Below are 21,557 nucleotides of genomic sequence, written 5' to 3'. Positions count from 1 at the left end.
CCGCCACACCGTTTTTTTGACTGTCCCATTGATTTGATTCCGGGAGCCACCCCCCCAGGGGGAGAACGTATCCTCTGTCTCCAGCAGAGACCTCGGCCATGACAGAGTACATTCAAGAAAATTTGGCCAAGGGTTTCGTTCGGAAGTCCTCTTTTCCAGCAGGTGCGGGTTTTTTCTTTGTCTGGAAGAAAGATGGATCCCTCAGGCCATGCATTGATTATCGAGGTCTGAACAATATCACTATTAAGAATCGGTATCCTCTTCCGCTGATCCCAGAGCTCTTCAACCGGCTGAGGGGGGCCCGGGTTTTACCAAACTGGATCTACGAGGAGCCTATGATTTGATCCGAATCCACGCCGGGGACGAGTGGAAGATGGCTTTCAATACTCGGGATGGCCATTATGAATATTTGGTCATGCTGTTTGGACTTTGCAATGCCCCGGCAGTGTTCCAGGAATTTGTCAACGAGGTTTTTCGGGATTTGCTGTACTCCTGTGTTGTGGTGTACATAGATGATATTCTCATCTTTTCACCTGATCTATCCTCGAATCGAAGAAGTGTTCCCCTGGTCCTGCAACGCCTTCAGGAGAACCATCTCTATGCGAAATTGGAGAAATGCCTGCTTGAGTAAACCTCGTTGCCTTTCTTGGGTTACATCATCATGGATTCTGGGCTGGAGATGGATCCCAAAAAGCTCTCTGCCGTACTCAAATGGCCTCGTCCTGTCGGTGTGAAGGCCATTCAATGCTTCCTGGGATTTGCTTATTATTACAGACAGTTTGTTCCTCACTTTTCCTCAGTGACCAAGTCCATCACGCTCCTGACCCGAAAAGGAACTAAATCGAACACCTGGTCTCCTGAGGCTGAAGATGCCTTCCTTGCCCTGAAACACTCCTTTGCGTCAGCACCAATCTTGCATCGCCCTGTAGCCAGCAGGCCCTTCATCCTAGAGGTGGATGCCTCCTCCACCGGGGCTGGGGCAGTACTTTCCCAGTGGGCACCTTCTGAACACCTGGTTCCCTGTGGGGTTTTTTCCAAATTCTTTTCCTCTGCCGAGTGTAACTACTCAATCGGAGATCGGGAGTTGCGTGCTATAAAGATAGCTCTGGAAGAATGGCTGTATCTGCTCGAGGGGGCGGTCCACCCCTTTACTATTTTCACTGACCACAAAAACTTAGCCTATCTTCAGTCCGCCCAAAGACAACGCCAGGCAAGCCCAATAGTCTCTCTACTTTTCTCGCTTCGATTTCAAGCTCCATTTTCGACCCGGGAATAGGAACACCAAGGCAGATGCGCTCTCTAGGTCTTTGCAGTCACCGGAGATGGAGGAGGTCCCATCATATATCATCGACCCTGCGAAAGTTATCACCGTGGCTCCCATGAGCCTCTCTACCCTTCCGCCAGGCAGAACCTTCGTTTCACAGAGCAAAAGACTGGCTGTGCTACGCTGGGGGCACTCGTCCAAAATTGCAGGACACGTCGGGACCAAGAAGACCCGCTTGATTCTCTCCCGCTACTAATGGTGGCCCTTTCTTCACCAGGACGTGACGGATTATGTAGCGTCCTGTACTACCTGTGCGCAGAACAAGGTGCCTAGGAATCTGCCCTCCGGCCTTCTTCATCCGTTACCTGTTCCAGAGGCTCCTTGGCGGCAAATTGCCATGGATTTCGCGACAGATCTGCCTTCCTCTTAAGAGTGTACTACTATCCTCGTGGTAGTAGATCACTTCTCCAAGATGGCCCATTTCATCCCATTACCCGGCTTGCCTTCGGCTCCTAAGTTGGACGAGATCTTCATCCATCAGATCTTCAAGCTGCATGGACTCCCTCAACAGATCATGTCTGATCGAGTTCAGTTTACCTCTCGTTTCTGGAGAGCCCTCTGTCAGCACATGGGCACGTCTTTGGATTTCTCCTCCGCCTACCACCCTCAGACCAACGGGCAAGTGGAACGAGTCAATCAAGTTCTGATATCCTTCCTGCATCACTTTTCCAATGCCCACCAGGACAAATGGGTCTCACTTCTTCCTTGGGCAGAATTTGCCCACAATAATCATCCTCATGAGTCCACCTCCAAGTCACCGTTTTTTGTGGTCTCAGGCCAGAACCCCAGCGTCCCACTGCCCATTTCCACATCTTCAGGGATTCCAGCGGCAGATGCTCTCGCCGCTGACTTTTCACAAGTCTGGAAAGAGACCAGGGAGGCTCTCGTGAACTCCAGTGCCCGGATGAAAACGCATGCAGACAAAAGACAGAGGGACCTTCCACCATACCATCCTGGTGACAAAGTCTGGCTTTCAACCAAACACATCCGTCTGAGAGTCCCCTCGTACAAGTTGAGCCCCCGGTACATTGGGCCTTTTGAAGTACTTGGACGCAATAACTCCTTCCATGTCTCACTCCTTAAACCTGTCATTCTCAATTGGTTCCGCCCTGCTCCTATCTCTTCCCCTCAGGCAATTGGGGATGATAACGTCTTTGAAGTTAAAGACATTCTGGCCATGAAAAAAGTCAGGGGAAGAACCTTCTTCCTCCTGTTTCTTGGGCAGCTGCTAGCCCGCACATGCGCACTAGGACGCGGGCGTGTGCCCGTCGGGTTGTTTAACCCTGCGGTGGCGGCTGTCGATTAGCGGTCAGCCAATCGCCTGCCAGCTGGGGATATATCAGGCGTCTCCCATAAGGGGAAGATGCCTGGTTATTGTGTGTCCTCCTGCACTAATTTATATATACAGTCATATGTTAAAGTTTGGGCACCCCTATTAATGTTAACCTTTTTTCTTTATAACAATTTTGGTTTTTGCAACAGCTATTTCAGTTTCATATATCTAATAACTGATGGACTCAGTTATATTTCTGGATTCAAATGAGGTTTATTGTACTAACAGAAAATGTGCAATCTGCATTTAAACAAAATTTGACCGGTGCAAAAGTATGGGCACCTCAACATAAAAGTGACATTAATATTTCGTAGATCCTCCTTTTGCAAAAATAACAGCCTCTAGTCGCTTCCTGTAGCTATTAATGAGTTCCTGGATCCTGGATGAAGGTATTTGTGACCATTCCTGTTTACAAAACAATTCCAGTTCATTTAAGTTTGATGGTCGCCAAGCATGGACAGCCCGCTTCAAATCATCCCACAGATGTTCAATGATATTCAGGTCTGGGGACTGGGATGGCCATTTCAGATCATTGTAATTGTTCCTCTGCATGAATGCCTGAGTAGATTTGGAGCGGTGTTTTGGATCATTGTCTTGCTGAAATATCCATCCCCTGCGTAACTTCAACTTCGTCACTGATTCTTGCACATTATTGTCAAGAATCTGCTGATACTGAGTTGAATCCATGCGACCCTCAACTTTAACAAGATTCCCGGTGCCGGCATTGGCCACACAGCCCTAAAGCATGATGGAACCTCCACCAAATTTTACTGTGGGTAGCAAGTGTTTTTCTTGGAATGCTGTGTTTTTTAGCCTCCATGAATAACGCCTTTTTGTATGACCAAACAACTCAATCTTTGTTTCATCAGTCCACAGGACCCTCTTCCAAAATGTAACTGGCTTGTCCAAATGTGCTTTTGCATACCTCAGGCGACTCTGTTTGTGGCGTGCTTGCAGAATGGCTTCTTTCGCAGCACTCTCCCATACAGCTTCTCCTTGTGCAAAGTGCGCTGTATTGTTGACCGATGCACAGTGACACCATCTGCAGCAAGATGATGCTGCAGGTCTTTGGAGGTGGTCTGTGGATTGTCCTTGACTGTTCTCACCATTCTTCTTCTCTGCCTTTCTGATATTTTTCTTGGCGTGCCACTTCTGGGCTTAACAAGAACTGTACCTGTGTTCTTCCATTTCCTTACTATGTTCCTCACAGTGGAAACTGACAGGTTAAATCTCTGAGACAACTTTTTGTATCCTTCCCCTGAAAAGCTATGTTGAATAATCTTTGTTTTCAGATCATTTGAGAGTTGTTTTGAGGAGCCCATGATGCCACTCTTCATAGGAGAATCAAATAGGAGAACTACTTGCAAGTGGCCACCTTAAATACCTTTTCTCATGATTTGATACACCTGGCTATGAAGTTCAAAGCTCAGTGAGGTTACAAAACCAATTTAGTGCTTCAGGAAGTCAGTAAAAAGTAGTTAGGAGTGTTCAAATCAAGAAAATGATAAGGGTGCCCATTCTTTTGCACCCGTCAAATTTTGTTTAAATGCAGATTGCACATTTTCTGTTAGTACAATAAACCTCATTTGAATCCAGAAATATAACTGAGTCCATCAGCTATTAGATATATGAAACTGATATAGTTGTTGCAAAAACCAAAATTGTTATAAAGAAAAAAGGTTAACATTAATAGGGGTGCCCAAACTTTAACATAAGACTGTATATCTATAGTTAATCTATAGGTTCTCCCTCTGTCTTGTGGTTTCCCCTTGTTCCAGCCTTGCCGTCTCTGCCACTGCTTGCTCTCCCTGCCTGTCTCCCGTCCTGCCTGGTCTGTGTTCCGCAGTCTACATTTCTCTGTTCTCCGTTTCCGTACCGCCCGCTAGTGTCTGCCTGTTCCCTGTCCTGTTCCCCTGCTGCTGGCTGTCTGTCATCCTACTTGCCTCTGGTACTAACCGCCCAGTATCTCTCCTCGCGCTCTCCACTCGGAGCCCCTACCTTGCTTCCGGTGCAGCCGTTCAGTCCTGCCTGTGGTCACTCCGGTGATGCAAGCCGCCCCTCTTGGTTCCAGCTGTCGCGGTGTCTGATGCCCCGCGGGCCTGCCCCTAACGGTCCCTGTATAGGGGTCGGTTCCACCTGGTGCGCTCGCCCCGGGGGCCTCAGTTCCGCGACCCAGAGGGTCCACTCTCGGATGCTGCCAAACCCCTGAAGCGTCACAGCCCTTGACTTTTGTCAAGTTAAATATGTTGGTATGTATAAAATCTGAAACATCTTATTTAAAATCAGTACAATAAACTTGTTTAACCTGTCTGATATATAATATACTGTACTCACTTTAAAGAAGCTCAGGAAAGAATCCTAGGGAGAAATGGATATTGCAGGAGTGGAAACTAGCATTAGAAGGAGTTATAATTCATGAGTGAAGGATCTTAAATTGCGTTATGAAGGTCATTCACATCTGCAGAAATGAATTTGAATATGGTGATAACCTACTTTTATGCATTATGCCATAGGTAAGGAAAGGCTTTAATTATCCTTTTTTACTCCATCTGATTTGAATACGCAAAAAAAATATGAGCCAAATGCTGTTATTATGCTATGTAGTGTACTGATAAAAGAAAACATTTATTCTCTGTAGTGAATGCTAATGAGCATGTGTCAGATGTGGGGATGCAAAACACTGATTTATGCTCCACTTTCATGTTTGTATTTTGTAATGGTTATTGTTTTTAGTTTTCAAAATGTAAACATTTTTATTCTACTTTGATATATACTGTATATCCAACATAAAAGAAGCAAAAATTGCAGCACTCACCGGATAAGTTAAAAAACCACAGTCCTTTATTTACCCATCAACAATGTGGACAAGATTTAACTCAGGCAAGGTACGTGCAGGCATACAGGGAACACAGCAGGACGATGGCTGTTTCACTTTAAACACGCTTCAGCGGGTTCCATGGTTGCTTTTTTTATGTTGGACTTTGCACATATGTTTTTTTTGCAAGCACCATTTAACCGGTTGTTAACTACTGTGGTGTAGTAACCACTGAGTCCACTAGGGGGCGCTGTGTGGATGTCTCACGAGAAAGGATGAATGGCAGAATACTGAATGGCCGTTATGTATCTCAAAGTGGGTGGCTTTGGGATGGAGACTTATGTGTTGGTCAGCAGTGATACTGCTGAGGTGTTGTTTCAATGTGTAAGGGAGAAGTCTCCAGGTAATTAGAGAGATGGGAGGGCCTGGTTACCTACAAACCCACCCAGGGTGTGTGTTTAAAGCACTATTGTAAAGAGTGTGCAAAGGCTTGAAGGACCTGTGATGAGGTCAGAGTCATGTGATCTGGTGGGCGTGGCTATGGACCATATAATGTGGCCAGGGTAGGTCACATGGGGGGTGAATGCTGGAACCTGGTTGGTCCAGTGTGGAAGGTCCCGCTGAGATGGGGCTTCCTGCCTGAGAGCACGTGTGGACGCTGTGTTTAATGGCTGCAAGTGCCTGAGAGTTCCTTGGAGGGAATGAATGTGTGCAGTATGGAGAAGCAGCCATGAGAGAACCCTGACGGGGTGAGATATAACTGTGAGGCTGAAAAGCCTGCGTATTGGACATTGCTAACAGAGTGAAGCTCTGTCATGGACGCTATGCCGTTTATATATTGCTGGTCATGGTTTATGATGTTTAATAAACCGCATGGGCCGTTCTGAGTTTATGGAAAACCTGTGCCGGATCTGATTTTGTGGCTGCCAAGCGAGTGATCCCCTACTTGAATGACAGCGCTACCTCACATTTGGTGGAGAAAGCTATGGGCATTGTTGTAGCCTTGTTGCTGGGAGCAACAGAAAAGGACTGCAAAATCTGTTGCTAAAGGCGACGCTGAGTCTGGAGGGCTGACCGTTGGGGAAGCCACTGCCAGGCTGTGGTTCTGGAACCGTGGGGCGGCCTAGTGAGTAAGGCACTGTCCGGATCGATGAGCCCAGTGCGACCGTTTCCCCATGAGAAAGAGACTGGTGATTGATAGGGTGCCTCTGTGGAGAAGAGGTATCCGAGGACCTGTGGGGCCGACACAGGTAATGGACAGGTGTTCGTGTTGTACTGACCGGGGTCAGTGATAAAGACTGTGTACCTAGAGGGTTCAGTGAGCAAGGTCCTGGAGGGTCAGTGTTGGGAGATTCTAGGAGAAGAATCGTCTCCCTGGAGCACGTGGTATGACCTTGGACCTGGTGAGACGTGAGTGTTGGGCAGTCTCAGGAGGAGACGGATGTCCTGAAGAGCACCCGCTGAGCCCCTGGACCTGGTGAGGCTGGTGTGTTGGGAAACCCTGGGAGGAGGACTGGCTCCCTGAATAGCACCCGGTGCGCCCTGTGTGTTGGACGGTCTCAGGCGGAGACGGAACGTCCTGAATAGCACACAGAAAGGACACGTGAGTTTTGTGTGATGTGTGTTTTTTTCTTTTCTCAACTTAGCCTGCGGTGGCTCAGTGGGAGTCAAGAAGCTGACAAGCGGCTGGCTGTAACTCGGCAGGGTTACGAAGGTGACAAGCGGCTTCCTGTAACTCGGCGGTAACCCAAAAGGGGGTGGAGTCCCAGAGGGGGGCAGTGACCCAAATTGGGGTGGTAACCCAAAAAGGGTGGAGTCCCGAGGGGGTGGTGACCCAAATTGGGGTGGTTCAGGAAATGGCAGCACTGGTTGCCTCAGTGGGTATGTCTGGGGAACCACAGTGTGTCTGTATGAGTTTTCAGGAGTGAGGCATGTATTTTCCGGATAATGACGGGCCACAGGTGTTGTAACGTGATGCTGCACCGGGAAGGAGTCTCTTGTAGACTGGACGCAGAGAATCAGGTGACTCTGACAGGAACTCCGCTCGTTTTATCTCTAACCGAGAAAAACACCAGGGTTCGCTGTAAACATGGGGTCATGGTGACTATGCAGTAGACCGAGTAATGTTTGAGGGGACCAAAGGTGGTGTCTGCCAAGGGGGCGGGATACCACGGGACTTAGTCTATGCCTTGGAGAGGGGCCGGGACTTTGTTTTGTTTGATGACGTATGGTCGGACGATGGAGACGTTTCGACTGTGGGGCCAGCAGACACTGAGACAGTGACGGCTCCTGACGTGGACAGGTCAGAGGTAGAACTGACCGGGAAAAGAAGTACATCTGCCTAACTGACGGACCTGACGTCTCGTGTCAAGACAGATGGTGGGCTGGGAGATGAGGTGACTGGAGTGGACACACAGTCAGAGGGTAACTGGAGGGTTGACTCGGATGATCGGCGTGACTCAGACTCTAGGGGTGACTGTGGCTCTGAGAGAGAAAGGGAGCACAGACTGGATGAGCTAGAGAAAGAAGTCTTCGAGCTCAAAGGTCACCTGGCATCGTGGCAAGGTCGGAATAAGTCCCTCAGAGAAGAGGTAGGAGTACTAACAAAAACTGTAAGAGGTCTTCTGTGGGAGAAGAAGTGGGACGAAGACTTACAGCGGCCAGGCCTGAGTGAGGAACAGTGTGAAGACAAAAAGAAACTGAAAAGTATGGAAGCAGAGGTGATTCGTTTGCAGATGGAGCTTGCTGCTGCAGAGTGTGCTAAAAGACAAGCACAGCAGGAAAAAGATGAAATGGCTGATGTGATTGCTAACAACAGAGGTGAAGCTGCTCTGGCTTTGGAAGAAAAGAGGCGGTTAGAGTCTCGCATTGTTCAGCTTGAAGAAGAAGTGGAGGAAGAACACGGCAACGTTGAATTAGCCAATGACAAGCTGAGAAAGGCCACACTTCAGGTTGACCAGATGGATGCTGATCTGAAGACAGAACGTAGTAAGGCTCAGAAGAATGAGAATGCCCGTCAGCAATTAGTTCGCCAGAATAAGGACTTAGAAGCAAAGGTTGCACTACTGGAGGAACAGCTTGATGCAGAAATTAAAGTGCGACAATCTGCTAGCAAACAAGTACGTCGTACGGAGAAAAAACTGAAGGTTGTACTAAGGCAAATGGATGATGAAAGGCTTAATTCTGAGCAGTACAAAGGCCTGGCGGAGGGAAATGATGTGCGTCTGAAACAGTTAAAACGCCAGGTGGAAGAAGAAGAGTGAGAGGCTCAACGTGCCAATACATTGCACCATAGATTACAGTGTGAACTGGAGGTTGCTACAGCAGATGCAAAGAACTGCGTGGTTAATGCACTGAAAAGTAAACTTAGATGTGGTGGGGTACCATTTGTTACAAGACGCTTAGATAGAGAAAGGATGGTGACTAACCAGTGTCTGACGACGCAGACAGACCGTGACTGGAGGGTCAAAGCCAATGACCGATATTCTGACCGCTGGAGGCGGGGGAGGTCTAACGTAGGAATGAGGCCGTATGACAGATGGAGATGGTTCTCTCGACCTGTGGGGAAAGGTGTAGTGAGTGCCCGGTCGCGAGACCCTGGTGTAATGTTGTGTGTTCAACCCCACAAGTTTGAATAGAGGGGGGAGGTATGTGGTGTAGTAACCACTGAGTCTGCTAGGGGGCGCTGTGTGGATGTCCCACGAGAAAGCATGAATGGCAGAATACCGAATGGCCGTTAGGTATCTCATAGTGGGTGGCTTTGGGATGGAGACTTATGTGTTGATCAGCAGTGATACTGCTGAGGTGTTGTTTCAATGTGTAAGGGAGAAGTCTCCAGGTAACTAGAGAGATCGGCGGCCCTGGTTACCTACAAACCCACCCAGGGGGTGTGTTTAAAGCACTATTGTAAAGAGTGTGTAAAGGCTTGAAGGACCTGTGATGAGGTCAGAGTCATGTGACCCGGTGGGCGTGGCTATAGACCATATAATGTGGTCAGGGTACGTCACATAAGGGGTGAATGCTGGGACCTGGTTGGTCCAGTGTGGAAGTGGGTTACCCCGTCCCGGGGCCGTGGGGCACTCGGTACTGGGCCGGTGTCAGTGGGATGTGTCACAGCAGCGGTGACCCGGTCCGTGGCCCTGGGCACCCAAATCAATGGTGAAATGTAGTTAATGAAATGGAATAGTTCGTGACGCCACCTGTGGTGTTTGGCAAGCAAGATGTTAAGCCAACGCTGTGTGCAGATCCTCTGGGGCTGATGGTATGTTGCAGCATAGATGGTGTAGCTCCCCACAGGTGAAGCTGTAACCCCAGGGCAGTGTATAGGCACAGACGGTGTGAGGATTGTTGGTACCCAGATGTAGCAGTGCTGACGGCGTTGGCGCACAAGTGAATGGAAGACACCAGGGCTTGTAGTTCCAAAGCTTTACTCACAGTTTGTGGTACACACTGGTGCCTGCCTCCGTGCCGTGTCCTCCGGGGCAAAGACTCAATCAACCTCCCGGGCAAGTCAGGATTCTCCTCTCCAACACCCCGCCAACATGTACCTCTCCTGAACGACTCCTCTATTGCCCCTTGTAGTGTGAAGAGCTCCAGTACCGTGGTACTCTGAAGTTCCTCCTGTCAGATGTTCCTAAGAACTCTCCTTGTACAGCAGACAGCTATAGCCTACTTCGGGGACTCCCTTTATCCTGAGTCCCGGCTCTCTATACAGATGCTGTTGTGCTCCAAGTCTTGGATGGGAGTAGTGCATTTACAGCCAACTACTCCACCGGTGTCTGCTGCAGAACCATAAGTGTCCATACAACCTCGGGGACCGGGTCCCGGCCTTGCGCTGAGAACCTATAGGCAGGGTTCCTCTTCCAACCCAAAACTCCTCTCTGTTCTCCTACTCCTTCATTCCGCGCTGTTCCTTCTCTCTCTTATAGAAGCTTAGGTTGCAGTTCTACGTCTTTCTCCTTCTGTTCCTTTCCTGTGCCAGCTGGCTCAGATCACTGAGGCAGCTGCAGCACTCCTTCCTTCCTCTCTCACAGAGTGAAGCTCTTTATGATGTTTAATAAACCGCATGGACCGTTCTGAGTCTACGGAAAACCTGTGCCGGATCTGATTTTGTGGCTGCCAAGCGAGTGATCCCCTACTTGAATGACAGCGCTACCTCACACTACCTATGTGTTTTTGACTCAGAAAGGATCTTCTTCCATGAGAGAGTAAGATTACCTTAGTGCCGTTCATTTTGCTCTCATATGTTGTTTGATGTATATATATATATATATATATATATATATATATATACATACAGTACCTTGTGAAAGTATTCGGCCCCCTGAAACTTTTCATCCTTTTCCCACGTATCATGCTTCAAACATAAACATACCAAATGTAAATTTTTGGTGAAGAATAACAACAAGTGGGACACAATTGTAAAGTTGAGCGAAATTTATTGGTTATTTTAAATTTTTGTGGAAATTCAAAAACTGAAAAGTGGGGCATGCAATATTATTCGGCCCCTTTACTGTCAGTACAGCAACCTCACTCCAGATGTTCATTGTGGATCTCTGAATGATCCAATGTTGTCCTAAATGACTAATGATGATAAATACAATCCACCTGTGTGTAATCAAGTCTCCGTATAAATGCAACTGCTCAGGGTTCTGTTTGAAGCACAGAGAGCATCATGAAGACCAAGGAACACAACAGGTAGGTCCGTGATACTGTTGTGGAGAAGTTTAAAGCCGGATTTGGATACAAAATGATTTCCAAAACTTTAAACATCCCGAGGAGCACTGTGCAAGCGATCATATTAAAATGGAAGGAGTATCATACCACTGCAAATCTATCAAGACCCTGCCGTCCCTCTAAACTTTCATCTCAAACAAGGAGAAGACTGATCAGAGATGCAGCCAAGAGGCCCATGATCACTCTGGATGAACTGTAGAGATCTTCAGCTGAGGTGGGACAGTCTGTCCATAGGACAACAATCAGTCATACACTGCACAAATCTGGACTTTTTGGAAGAATGGCAAGAAGAAAGCTATTTCTCAAAGATAGCCATAAAGAGTGTTGCTTAAAGTTTGCAACAAGCCACCTTTGAGACACACAAAACATGTGGAAGAAGGTGCTCTGGTCAGATGAAACCAAAATCGAACTTTTTGGCAACAATGCCAAGCGATATGTTTGGCGTAAAGGCAACACAGCTCATCACCCTGAAAACACTATCCCCACTGTCAAACATGGTGGTGGTAGCATCATGGTTTGGGCCTGCTTTACTTCAGCAGGGACAGGAAAGATGGTTAAAATTGATGGGAAGATGGATGGAGCCAAATAGAGGACCATTCTTGAAGGAAACCTGTTGGAGTCTGCAAAAGAGCTGAGACTGGGACGGAGATTTGTCTTCCAACAAGACAATGATCCCAAATATAAAGCAAAATCTACAGTGGAATGGTTCACAAATAAACGTATCCAGGTGTTAGAATGGCCAAGTCAAAGTCCAGACCTGAATCCAATAGAGAATCTGTGGAAAGAGCTGAAAACTGCTGTTCACAAATGATCTCCATCAAACCTCACTGAGCTCGAGCTGTTTGCCAAGGAAGAATGGGCAAGAATTTCAGTCTCTCGATGTACAAAACTGATAGAGACATAACTCAAGCGACTTACAGCTGTAATCGCAGCAAAAGGTGGCGCAACAAAGTATTAAGTTAAAGGGGCCGAATAATATTGCACGCCCCACTTTTCAGTTTTTGAATTTCCACAAAAATTTAAAATAGTGAATAAATTTCATTCAACTTCACAATTGTGTCCCACTTGTTGTTGATTCTCCACCAAAAATTTACATTTGGTATCTTTATGTTTGAAGCATGATATGTGGGAAAATATAACATATATATATATATATATATATATATATATATATATATATGACTTTTGTTTGTTTATAACTATTTGTATGTCTGACTTTTGCATGTCAAATTGTATGTTTCTCATTTTTTAATTATTAAGCTATACAATAAAGAATATATTTTTTTGATTTTGAGCCATGTACATTTCTATATAGGTTTCTACTGTGTGTGTGTGTGCATATATATATATAAATATATATATATATATATATATATATATAGCTCAAAATCAATAAAAAATATTCTTTATTGAATAACTTAATAGTTGAAAGCATAAAAATAGACAGTAGACATACAAAAGATGGACATATAAAATACTAATGCTAGATAAGTGATAATGACAAAAGCCCCTTGTGAGAATGCTTCAAGTCAATCCAGTTTTATATTGTGTGCATATATTATTGAGGATGGATACTCAAATGGTTCAAGCCAAAATAGCCAGTGCTGTGTACGTTAAGACCCTTCAGAGTACATACAGATAAACAGGAAGACAGTGATATCACATGAAAGTTCATATAATGATAACAGTGCACAGTGGCATGGAGTACACTTTACCGATCAAAGAAAACGCACCTGACTCGCGTTTCGCTTTAGGCTTCATCACTTGCTATAGCAGTGCTTGTCCGGGTGTTATTACAACGCACACCGTCGCTCTCTTGCCGACTTGCTCCTTCTGATCTGAGCTGGCAAGAGAGGGCGCTGTCACTGTGCACAGTGTCAAGAATCTACTGAGATTAAGTAAAAATTTACAACCGATGCAACTTCAGTAGAGCTATCCCAGCCCCTGAAACAGAGGTCACTGATGAGCCTTAGTTTGAATATCTTTTCAAACAAAGTGTTATCAAAGAAGAAGTAGTATAAAGTAAAATAAAGCAGTTAAATAGTGGAGTGAAGAAAGATTGGCAATATTTTATTAACCCTTTCATACACCCCCTCCTTCAAGCCTGTTTGCACCTTCATGACCGGGTCAAATTTTACAATTCTGACCAGTGTCAATTTATGAGGTAATAAGCCTGGAGCGCTTCAACGGATCCCAGTGATTCTGAGAACGTTTTTTCCTGACATATTGTACTTCATAATAGTGTTAAAATTTCTTCAATATGTCTTGCAATTATTTGTGAAAAAAACAGAAATTTGGAGAAAATTTTGCAATATCAAACTTTTAAATTGTATTCCCTTAAATTAGAGAGTTATGTCACACAAAATAGTTAATAAATAATATTTCCCACATGTCTACTTTACATCTGCACCATTTTTTAAACATTTTTTTTAGGAAGTTAGACGGGGCAAAAGGTCAAAAGTTGATCAGCAATTTCTAATTTTTCCAAAATTTACAAAACCATTTGTTTACCGACCACATCACATTTGAAGTCACTTTGAGGGGTCTATATGACAGAAAATACCCAAAAGTGACACATTCTAAAAACTGCACCCCTCAAGGTGCTAAAAACCACATTCAAAAAGTTTATTAACCCTTCAGGTGCTTCACAGGAATTTTTGCAATATGAAAAGAAAACATTTATATTAAACTTTTTTATCAAAAAATTTACTTTAGACCCAAATATTTTTATTTTCACAGTGGAAACTGGAGAAAATAGTCCCCAAAATATGTTGTGCAATTTCTCCTGAGTACGACAATGCTCCATATGTGGGGAAAAAGTACTGTTTGGGCGCACGGTAGGGCTTGGACGGGAAGGAGCACCGTTTCACTTTTTGAAAGGAAAATTGGTTGGAATCGAAAGAGGGCGCCATCTCCCGTTTGGAGAGTCCCTGATGTGCCTAGACAGTGGAAACCACCACAAGTGACCCCATTTTGGAAACTAGGCCCCTCAAGAAACTTAACATTGAGCAGTGAAAACAAAAACCAATTTGATAAACTGAGGGCCCACGTCTTGTTAGCACCTGAGAGTGTAAATTATATGGCCCGGTAGCCACCAAATACTCATTGGCTAACAGTCACTGAGCCAATATGACATATACATGCATAGGCATTTTCCTTTCTACGCCTTACATACATTATCATTGTTACTACATGGCGTCTGTATGGTCTTGGGTCTTTGTTAAAAGGAAGTCCCAGCAATTCCTATAGAAATGTCCCACATGGTCACTCTCGCGGAACGTTGGAGATGTCTTCGCCTCCTCTTCTGATCTCTAGGGCTTTTAACCTGAGCTGACATCTATCAGCCTGTTTTCTGCAGGTGCTGAGGGATGAGATTTATTACAACCAATATACAACCTCCCAATGGGACTTCAACAAAAGTGTTGATCCCAATGAATGTAAGATGTTGTAAGCAATTTGCAAGACGCAGCTTAGCTTTTACATACTACACTATTGGCTGCGTTTAATATAGAAGCTGCTTCTCCTATTTGGTAATATACATAGGCAGCCATGACGGGAGGACTCATATTGGAAATTATTGTGCAAAGATTAAATTCTTCAATCATAATCAGGTTCCACTTTCTTCCTTTTCTAGAGGTCATTATGGTAAAAACATCTAAAAAAAAAAAAGTTCAGAGTGCTAATCCTGAACCAATGTATGATGTATGTTTCCATGGTTTTTGCATATACTGTGTGTATCTGTGTTTGTATATTGAATTTGCACTCCATCGTCATGGATTCACCTCTTCCCGCACTGCAGATGACATGGATGCAGTATTAGGGTGCATTTATACCGGCCGATTAACATGACAAAGTGTTCCCAGTAACTGGCCAGTGTAAACAGGCTTCCTAAAAATCACCTGCCGTTACTCACAAGAACCCTGGATTCTGAGTTGTTGGATAAAAAATGTTATAGTTATAGTAATTAATATTTTTTAAATGAAAAAAAAGACCAACATTTAAAAAAAATGCATTTTTTTCAACAATAGGATATTTTTTTATATGACTTTTTCTTTTAACAGCTGCAGATTTCAATGTGATATATACCACAAAAAACTGAATTTTTAATGGTTGACTGTTGGAAATTTGCTTCATTTCAAATGGAAACACATCATGATAAACTAGTAGTGCTATATAATGTTAAATAAAAAAAAAAAGAAGCTTTTACTGGAACTAAGCCATTGAATCCACATCAGCTGCGCTTTTTCAAGTTTGCTGCAGGCAGGAGTTACAGTCCTATTTATTTTTAATCTGCAGACAGCGGGGTTCCAGGAAATTCTGACCGACACGGAGATACTGGCGGTGCTCGTGGGGTGTCTGTGTCACGATCTTGACCACAGAGGAACCAATAATGCCTTCCAGGCCAAGTAAGTTCGTCCATTGTTACTGAGCAGATAATTGACTTGGCAAATCCTTGCATTCTATTTACTGATGTGTAGATTTATATATGGGAATATTCATTTTTATGCTCCAAGAACAAAGCTATCAACTGCTGTGTAAATGCATTATGGGAAATGATGCAGCAGCTCCTCTTGCTTTAATTGCAGGATTTCTTTCATTTCATGCTGTCAACTGTATTTTTCTTCTATAAGCAGGCCTCTTAAATCCAAGGGCTCATTTCTCCTGCTCACAATGACACGTCGCTTGCAAATTGTCATTACTTTTCATATAGTAAAAGTGTAATCAGGTGGTGTGGCTGACCGTGCAGCCAAAAGTCTCCGCCAGCAGTGGCCAATAGCCTTACCATTTCGAAACAATATGCGCGGCCATTAGAGGGCAGAATTTCGGCTGCATGGTCAAGCACACCTCCTGTTCTCACTTTTAGGGTAGGTTCACACAAACATATAAAAAATCATTCAGAGTTTCATCCGCAAAAGTGCAATATATCAATAACAATCACATGCTGTGACTTTGTATGACATCCGATTTTTTTTGTTGTTGCGCACCCAAAGACTTGAGCGGATGAGTCTCATCCAATTTATGGAAGACTCTAGCGCATGCTGCCACTTTTCTTCACATGCAGAAAAAAAATGCTGATCTGCACTGGCCCATTGAATAACATTGGTCTGTTCTTTTGTGGTCTGTTGTGTGAACGAGCCCTTAGAGTACCAAGCCCAATGTGATAACCTCCTTTGCTGATCATTTGTTTAGAAAAACGGGGCTTTTTCTTATGCTCTTTCTTCTAGAAACAGCGCCACTCCTGTCCATAGACAATATATTTCTGAAATTGTATGGTGGATATAAAAGAAAGGGGTTACTCATGGGAGTAGTGGAAATAAAATAAGAGCAAAAATTGAACACTTTTGGCCTGATGACAGGTCCTCATTAATATTAGCTGTATAAATCCCATATGTTTAGTTCCCCCTAGTGATGGCACTATGCAGTCTATTTGTATGTTTTCCCCATGTTTGAGTGGGCTTCCTCCACTTTCCACCCACACTCCAAAGACATACTGATAGGGAATTTAGATTTTGAGCCCCTATGGGGACAGCGATGATAATGTCTGTAAAGTGGTGCAGAATATGTTGGCGCCATATAAGTACGTTAGCTTAGACATAAGCTATCCTATGGCTATATCAACAACATGGTCAGTGGTGGTCCATCACCCATCAGCAAGCTGAAATCTTCTCTGACAGTGGGTGGATGTAAAAAGAACATTGCAGCCCAAAACATTGTTTTGTGGCTATTGTAGAGTATTTTGCTCTATATCCTATTTTCCAATTGTGACCAACCATATAGTTTCGGAGACAAAGGGCATCAGTCCTTCCAGACTCTGGCACACAACATCCTATGTCCTGGCCAGCATTAGCACATTGTTTGAGGCCCAAGGGTTGAGTCCACGGAGTAGCTGCTGGCCGATAGTTTGGGCTATCGGGGGACAGCCAGGAAGCCGAGCCAATACCAGAAGGTCAGGAACAGAAGCGTTTGGCAGAAGAATAGTCTACACACAAGCCGAGGTCAGAATCAGGAATCAAACTAGTTAGGCAAGAACAATGTAAGGATTGCACTAGGGTCAACGCAAAACTTATAACTGGGAGTAGGAGATGGATTCAGGAGTTGATATAGCGAGCAGCTCCACTCATGGCTCACAGCAGTTTTGATAAATTACTCCCATTGTTTTACCTTATATTTTTCATTGGAATTCTTCTTTTAGTGCATGGTAAAAATATACAGTACTGTGACAATATATCCTGACCCCTGAAAGCCCAACCTAACAGGACATTTCTACACATATTTCAGGTAGACCTTTAATTCTGGTGATGTTGTCACCAGTGCTATCTTCCTAATCCCCCCACCATATCGCAGTTTCCATACTGATTAAATATCAGGATGATGGAACTTTCCAGAACTCCTCCAGGGAGTCATAGTCTATTCCTTTCCAAGTATAATCTCTTTTACTCATTTCTGGAAAATAAAACCCCATCTTGTCTTCATAGGCTAGGATCCAGAAGTAAAAGAGTACGGCACATAAATCTCTTGTGACAGTCCAATCCTATTCTCCACCCCCTCACGACAATTCTCCATTTCATAATTACATTCTTTATTTCTTCCACTGCCACATTTTAACCATTTGTGCCTTCAGCCCTTGACCCAATTATTGTCTACACTGCTATAGTATTATGGGGTTTGGCTAAAATCTCAGCGTTGCTCAATATCACACAGCAGCAGAGTATAAGGGGAAGATCAGAGCAGAACATGACAAATGATCATACTCATCCACCAACACATCACATTTAACCTCATAAAGTGAGAATTTGTCATTCCTTTCATTCTCTTTTCTTTGGGTAAATTATTTTTATTTCAAAGACAGTTAATATGCACCCCTCAACATTGAGAATGTAACACCAAGAAAGGAAAGTGGTGGAATTATGAAAATCACAGGATGGATATGCATGTTAATGGTCTGCAAATAATAGAAAAATGGAAACAAAATTTTCTAAATATTTCGATATATTCAGAATGGGGTATGAGCGTCACGTGCAGAAATCCTGGCATTTTCACATCTTTGTTTTATTTAATGAAAAAATAAATGGCTGCCTGAGGAAGGTTCTGCAGAACTGAATGCTCTTGGGTAAATCATCAAGATCTGCTGCTGGCATCTACCTGTGCAATTCTTGATCAATGACGTCCCAGATGTGACGATGGGAGACTCTGCAGCCATGATATCACATACAGGCCACGCTGGCTGCACATAGTAGCACAAGCAACATGTGGCCTGACATTATCAAGTTGAAAAACAGCTTCTGGGAATTTATAGACAAATGGCAGAATCACTGGTTACGTGACCAAGTCAATGTTAGGCTTCATTCACATGTCAGTGTTTTGCAGTGTGCCAAAGCCAGAAGTGCAGCTTACAGAACAAAAGTGTAATTGAAAAATTGATGCCTATTCTGTGTTTTGAAGACACTTCTTGGTATACAAATACTAATCATATACTGATCAATAATACTGATGTGTGAATAAAGCCTAACGCTGAGGTGTTAGTCTACCTGGAATGAAGACTAGAGGGGTGCGGTTACCTTACATAATAACCATAATCCTAGGAGTAGGACCAGTGGGAGGTTGTCTTGTGGAAGCCTCTTCATGGCATTACCCATGTGGACTTCAGATCAATCTCCGGTTATCATTGTAACCTAGAAAAAATTGGGACTCCTCACTGAAGAAGATAGACCTTCATTGCCTTCTTGCTCTGCTCCATGGTAGCCTCTGAGATCAGTGGTGTGAGGTCAGTGGAACTCCATTAGCTGGACATCTGGTTCGTAGCCCAATGTCATGCAAGTGCCTTTTGATGGATTGTCACTTTAAGCTTAGTATGCAACGTCTAATTTCACTCAGTTCAGAATGTCTCAACAGTGTCCCAGAATTGTACCGTAGTGTCCCAGAAGCTTTTTTTTTTCAACACGACAGCACTGGTCGCATGCTGTGCTACAGTGAGCAGCTTGCATCTGGGACATCATGGGTTGGTAATTTCAAAGAGAGCTGCCAGCTGTGGATCTTGATGATTTACCCAAGTGCATTCAGCATGGCAGAACATTCCCCAGACAACCATTATATGTAATATATCACTATGTATACTGTAGCCACTTCTGCCTCTATCCTTATTGCTTTACTGACCAGTACCTATATTAGAGAGTATTATCACTCTAATTGCTCACACAATCATATTTTGTATCATCAGTTTACAACTCCACCTACCAAATAAAGTTTGGAGATAAATAAATGGTGGTGTCTAGTGTGGAAACACTTTTGTATTTGCATTATGAAAACTTAATAGGTAATTGATCTCACTTGTGTAACCTTTATTGAAAATATATGACTATTTTATAGCTTCAGTTCCTAAGCAGATCTATGCGTCTCCATGGTGCCAGACTACGCGCAGAACCTGAGTAGTCTGATTTTGCAGTCTTGCTGCTGCCTAACATCCATCTACTAAGCCTTACTTGTATGGAAACACCCCACAAGGTCGGCTGTTTTTGGAAGTGTTCTGACCTATTGTTTATAAACATTTTTAAGCCAAGTGCCCCTAGTCAAAGGGTGTTTCAAATAAGGTTTTACCTACAATGCCTTCAGAGGCTCCATTCTGTCCACAGTTCCTTTAGATTCACAATGTAACCCTAATATACTCAACTATGAGTTATTGTAGTCTTTTGTGTGCCATTGGTGTCTGTTGTGTGACACACCCGTCATGTTTCATGGTTTTAGTTCAGAAGAGGGAAGAAAAAGTTGTGTGCAAAACACGTTGCTAAAATATTTTCCCATATGCTTTCCTAAGATTTATATAGCTTGTACCCCTTACTGATAGCATTTGAATCACAAATGGGACATATGACTCCCAAATAAAGATACAGACTCCTGACCCCCTTTATACTGTCCCTGCATTCCGATCAGTCCCTTCTCTGTATACAGAACCCAAATCAGACCACATAAAAAATTGCAGACCCCAGCTCACCCCTGTATCCAGATCAGTCCCCATTCTGTATATAGTCCCCAAATCAGACCCCATAAAAAATGACATACCCCACTTCAGACTCGTATAGAGACCTCGTAATCTCCCCTTACCAGAATTTTTCTCCTTACCTTAAAGCGCACTTTACCATAACTTTATTCTTCTCTTTTTACAAAGTTGGGAGAGTTTCTGACAAGGGTCATTCAGCTGAACATTATGTACACGCGTCATTATTATCTACAGGAAATTTTAGTAAAAACCTAATATTTGTTCTTATGCGGCACATCATATTAGTATTCAGCCATGATTATACATGTCTAGTTTTCTTTTCTCTGCAAGTTCAGTGAACAGTGAGTCACTGGCTGTCACTTCTGCGGCTCATCCAGATTGATGAAATCAGTGGGATACTGACATTGCATGGCACGGCGAGAAGTGTCATTGTGCTGACATTCTTTCTTTCCCACTTTCAGAAGCGGCTCGGCTCTGTCTCAGCTCTACGGAACGTCGGCCACCTTGGAGCATCATCATTTTAACCACGCTGTCATGATTCTTCAGAGCGAGGTACACACATAATTGGGAAGTTGGGACACGTTTCATAGAAATAAACTGTAAGTTGCATTTACCCCACTCTCAAACTTTACCCGGGATTACAAGTCTGGTAATATTCTACGAGGAAGAAAATAAAGTTGCCCAATATTATTTTTGGCAAACTGTATGATTCAGTGGATCATCCCTTTAAGGCCGGGGTCACACTTGCGAGTGTGATGCGAGAAACTAACGTGAGTCTCGCATCAATACGTGGCACTGCCGCTGGCACTCGGGACCGGAGTGTCCGGCTGCATGTATTTCTATGTAGCCGCACACTCCGGTCCGAGTGCCGGCGGCAGTGCTGGGTATTGATGTGAGAGACTCGCGTTAGCTTCTCACATCATACTCGCAAGTGTGACCCCGGCCTAAATCTTGTTTCAGATGGGCCTTTTATCCAATCAATCCCAAGAGTAAAGTGATCCAAACAACACAGTGGAGTCATGGCGGCAAATGCAAGATTGGTTCTCCATTAAAATCTGAATTACAGAAAAGTCTAATTAGTGCGTAGGGCGACACCGCTTAGATCGAAAAATAAGACACAGATTACAGATCATCAATTGACATTTCTAAGGCAATGGTCTCAACCCGAGAGAAATGGTCCGATTATGCTGATCAGAGTCTGATCACCAGATTCTTCAAAATGGCCCATATAGTACATAAATATGGAGCAAAATCAAAAACTCTTTTTCATTTGCCCAGTTTTGCAACTTTCTACCATCAAAAGTTGCAAAACTCTTAAAAAGTCAAACGTTCCTCTAAAAATGCGTCAAATTGT

The 21,557-nt window shown here is 44.1% G+C and overlaps 1 protein-coding gene across 1 annotated transcript in view; it reads left to right on the top strand.

Moving 5' to 3' along the window:
- Positions 1-21,557, top strand: part of PDE11A (phosphodiesterase 11A) — an 825,102-nt gene that overhangs the window by 637,826 nt on the left and 165,719 nt on the right. The window contains exons 13-14 of the mRNA XM_073577434.1: positions 15,505-15,614; positions 20,665-20,755. Of these exons, the coding sequence (XP_073433535.1) occupies positions 15,505-15,614; positions 20,665-20,755 (201 nt within the window). The remainder of the gene's footprint in view (positions 1-15,504; positions 15,615-20,664; positions 20,756-21,557) is intronic.

Source organism: Dendrobates tinctorius, unplaced genomic scaffold (genome assembly GCF_039654945.1).
Source record: "Dendrobates tinctorius isolate UK_male_01 unplaced genomic scaffold, ASM3965494v1 ptg000056l, whole genome shotgun sequence".
NCBI lineage: Eukaryota > Metazoa > Chordata > Amphibia > Anura > Dendrobatidae > Dendrobates > Dendrobates tinctorius.
This window is presented reverse-complemented; position numbering and strand designations above follow the sequence as displayed.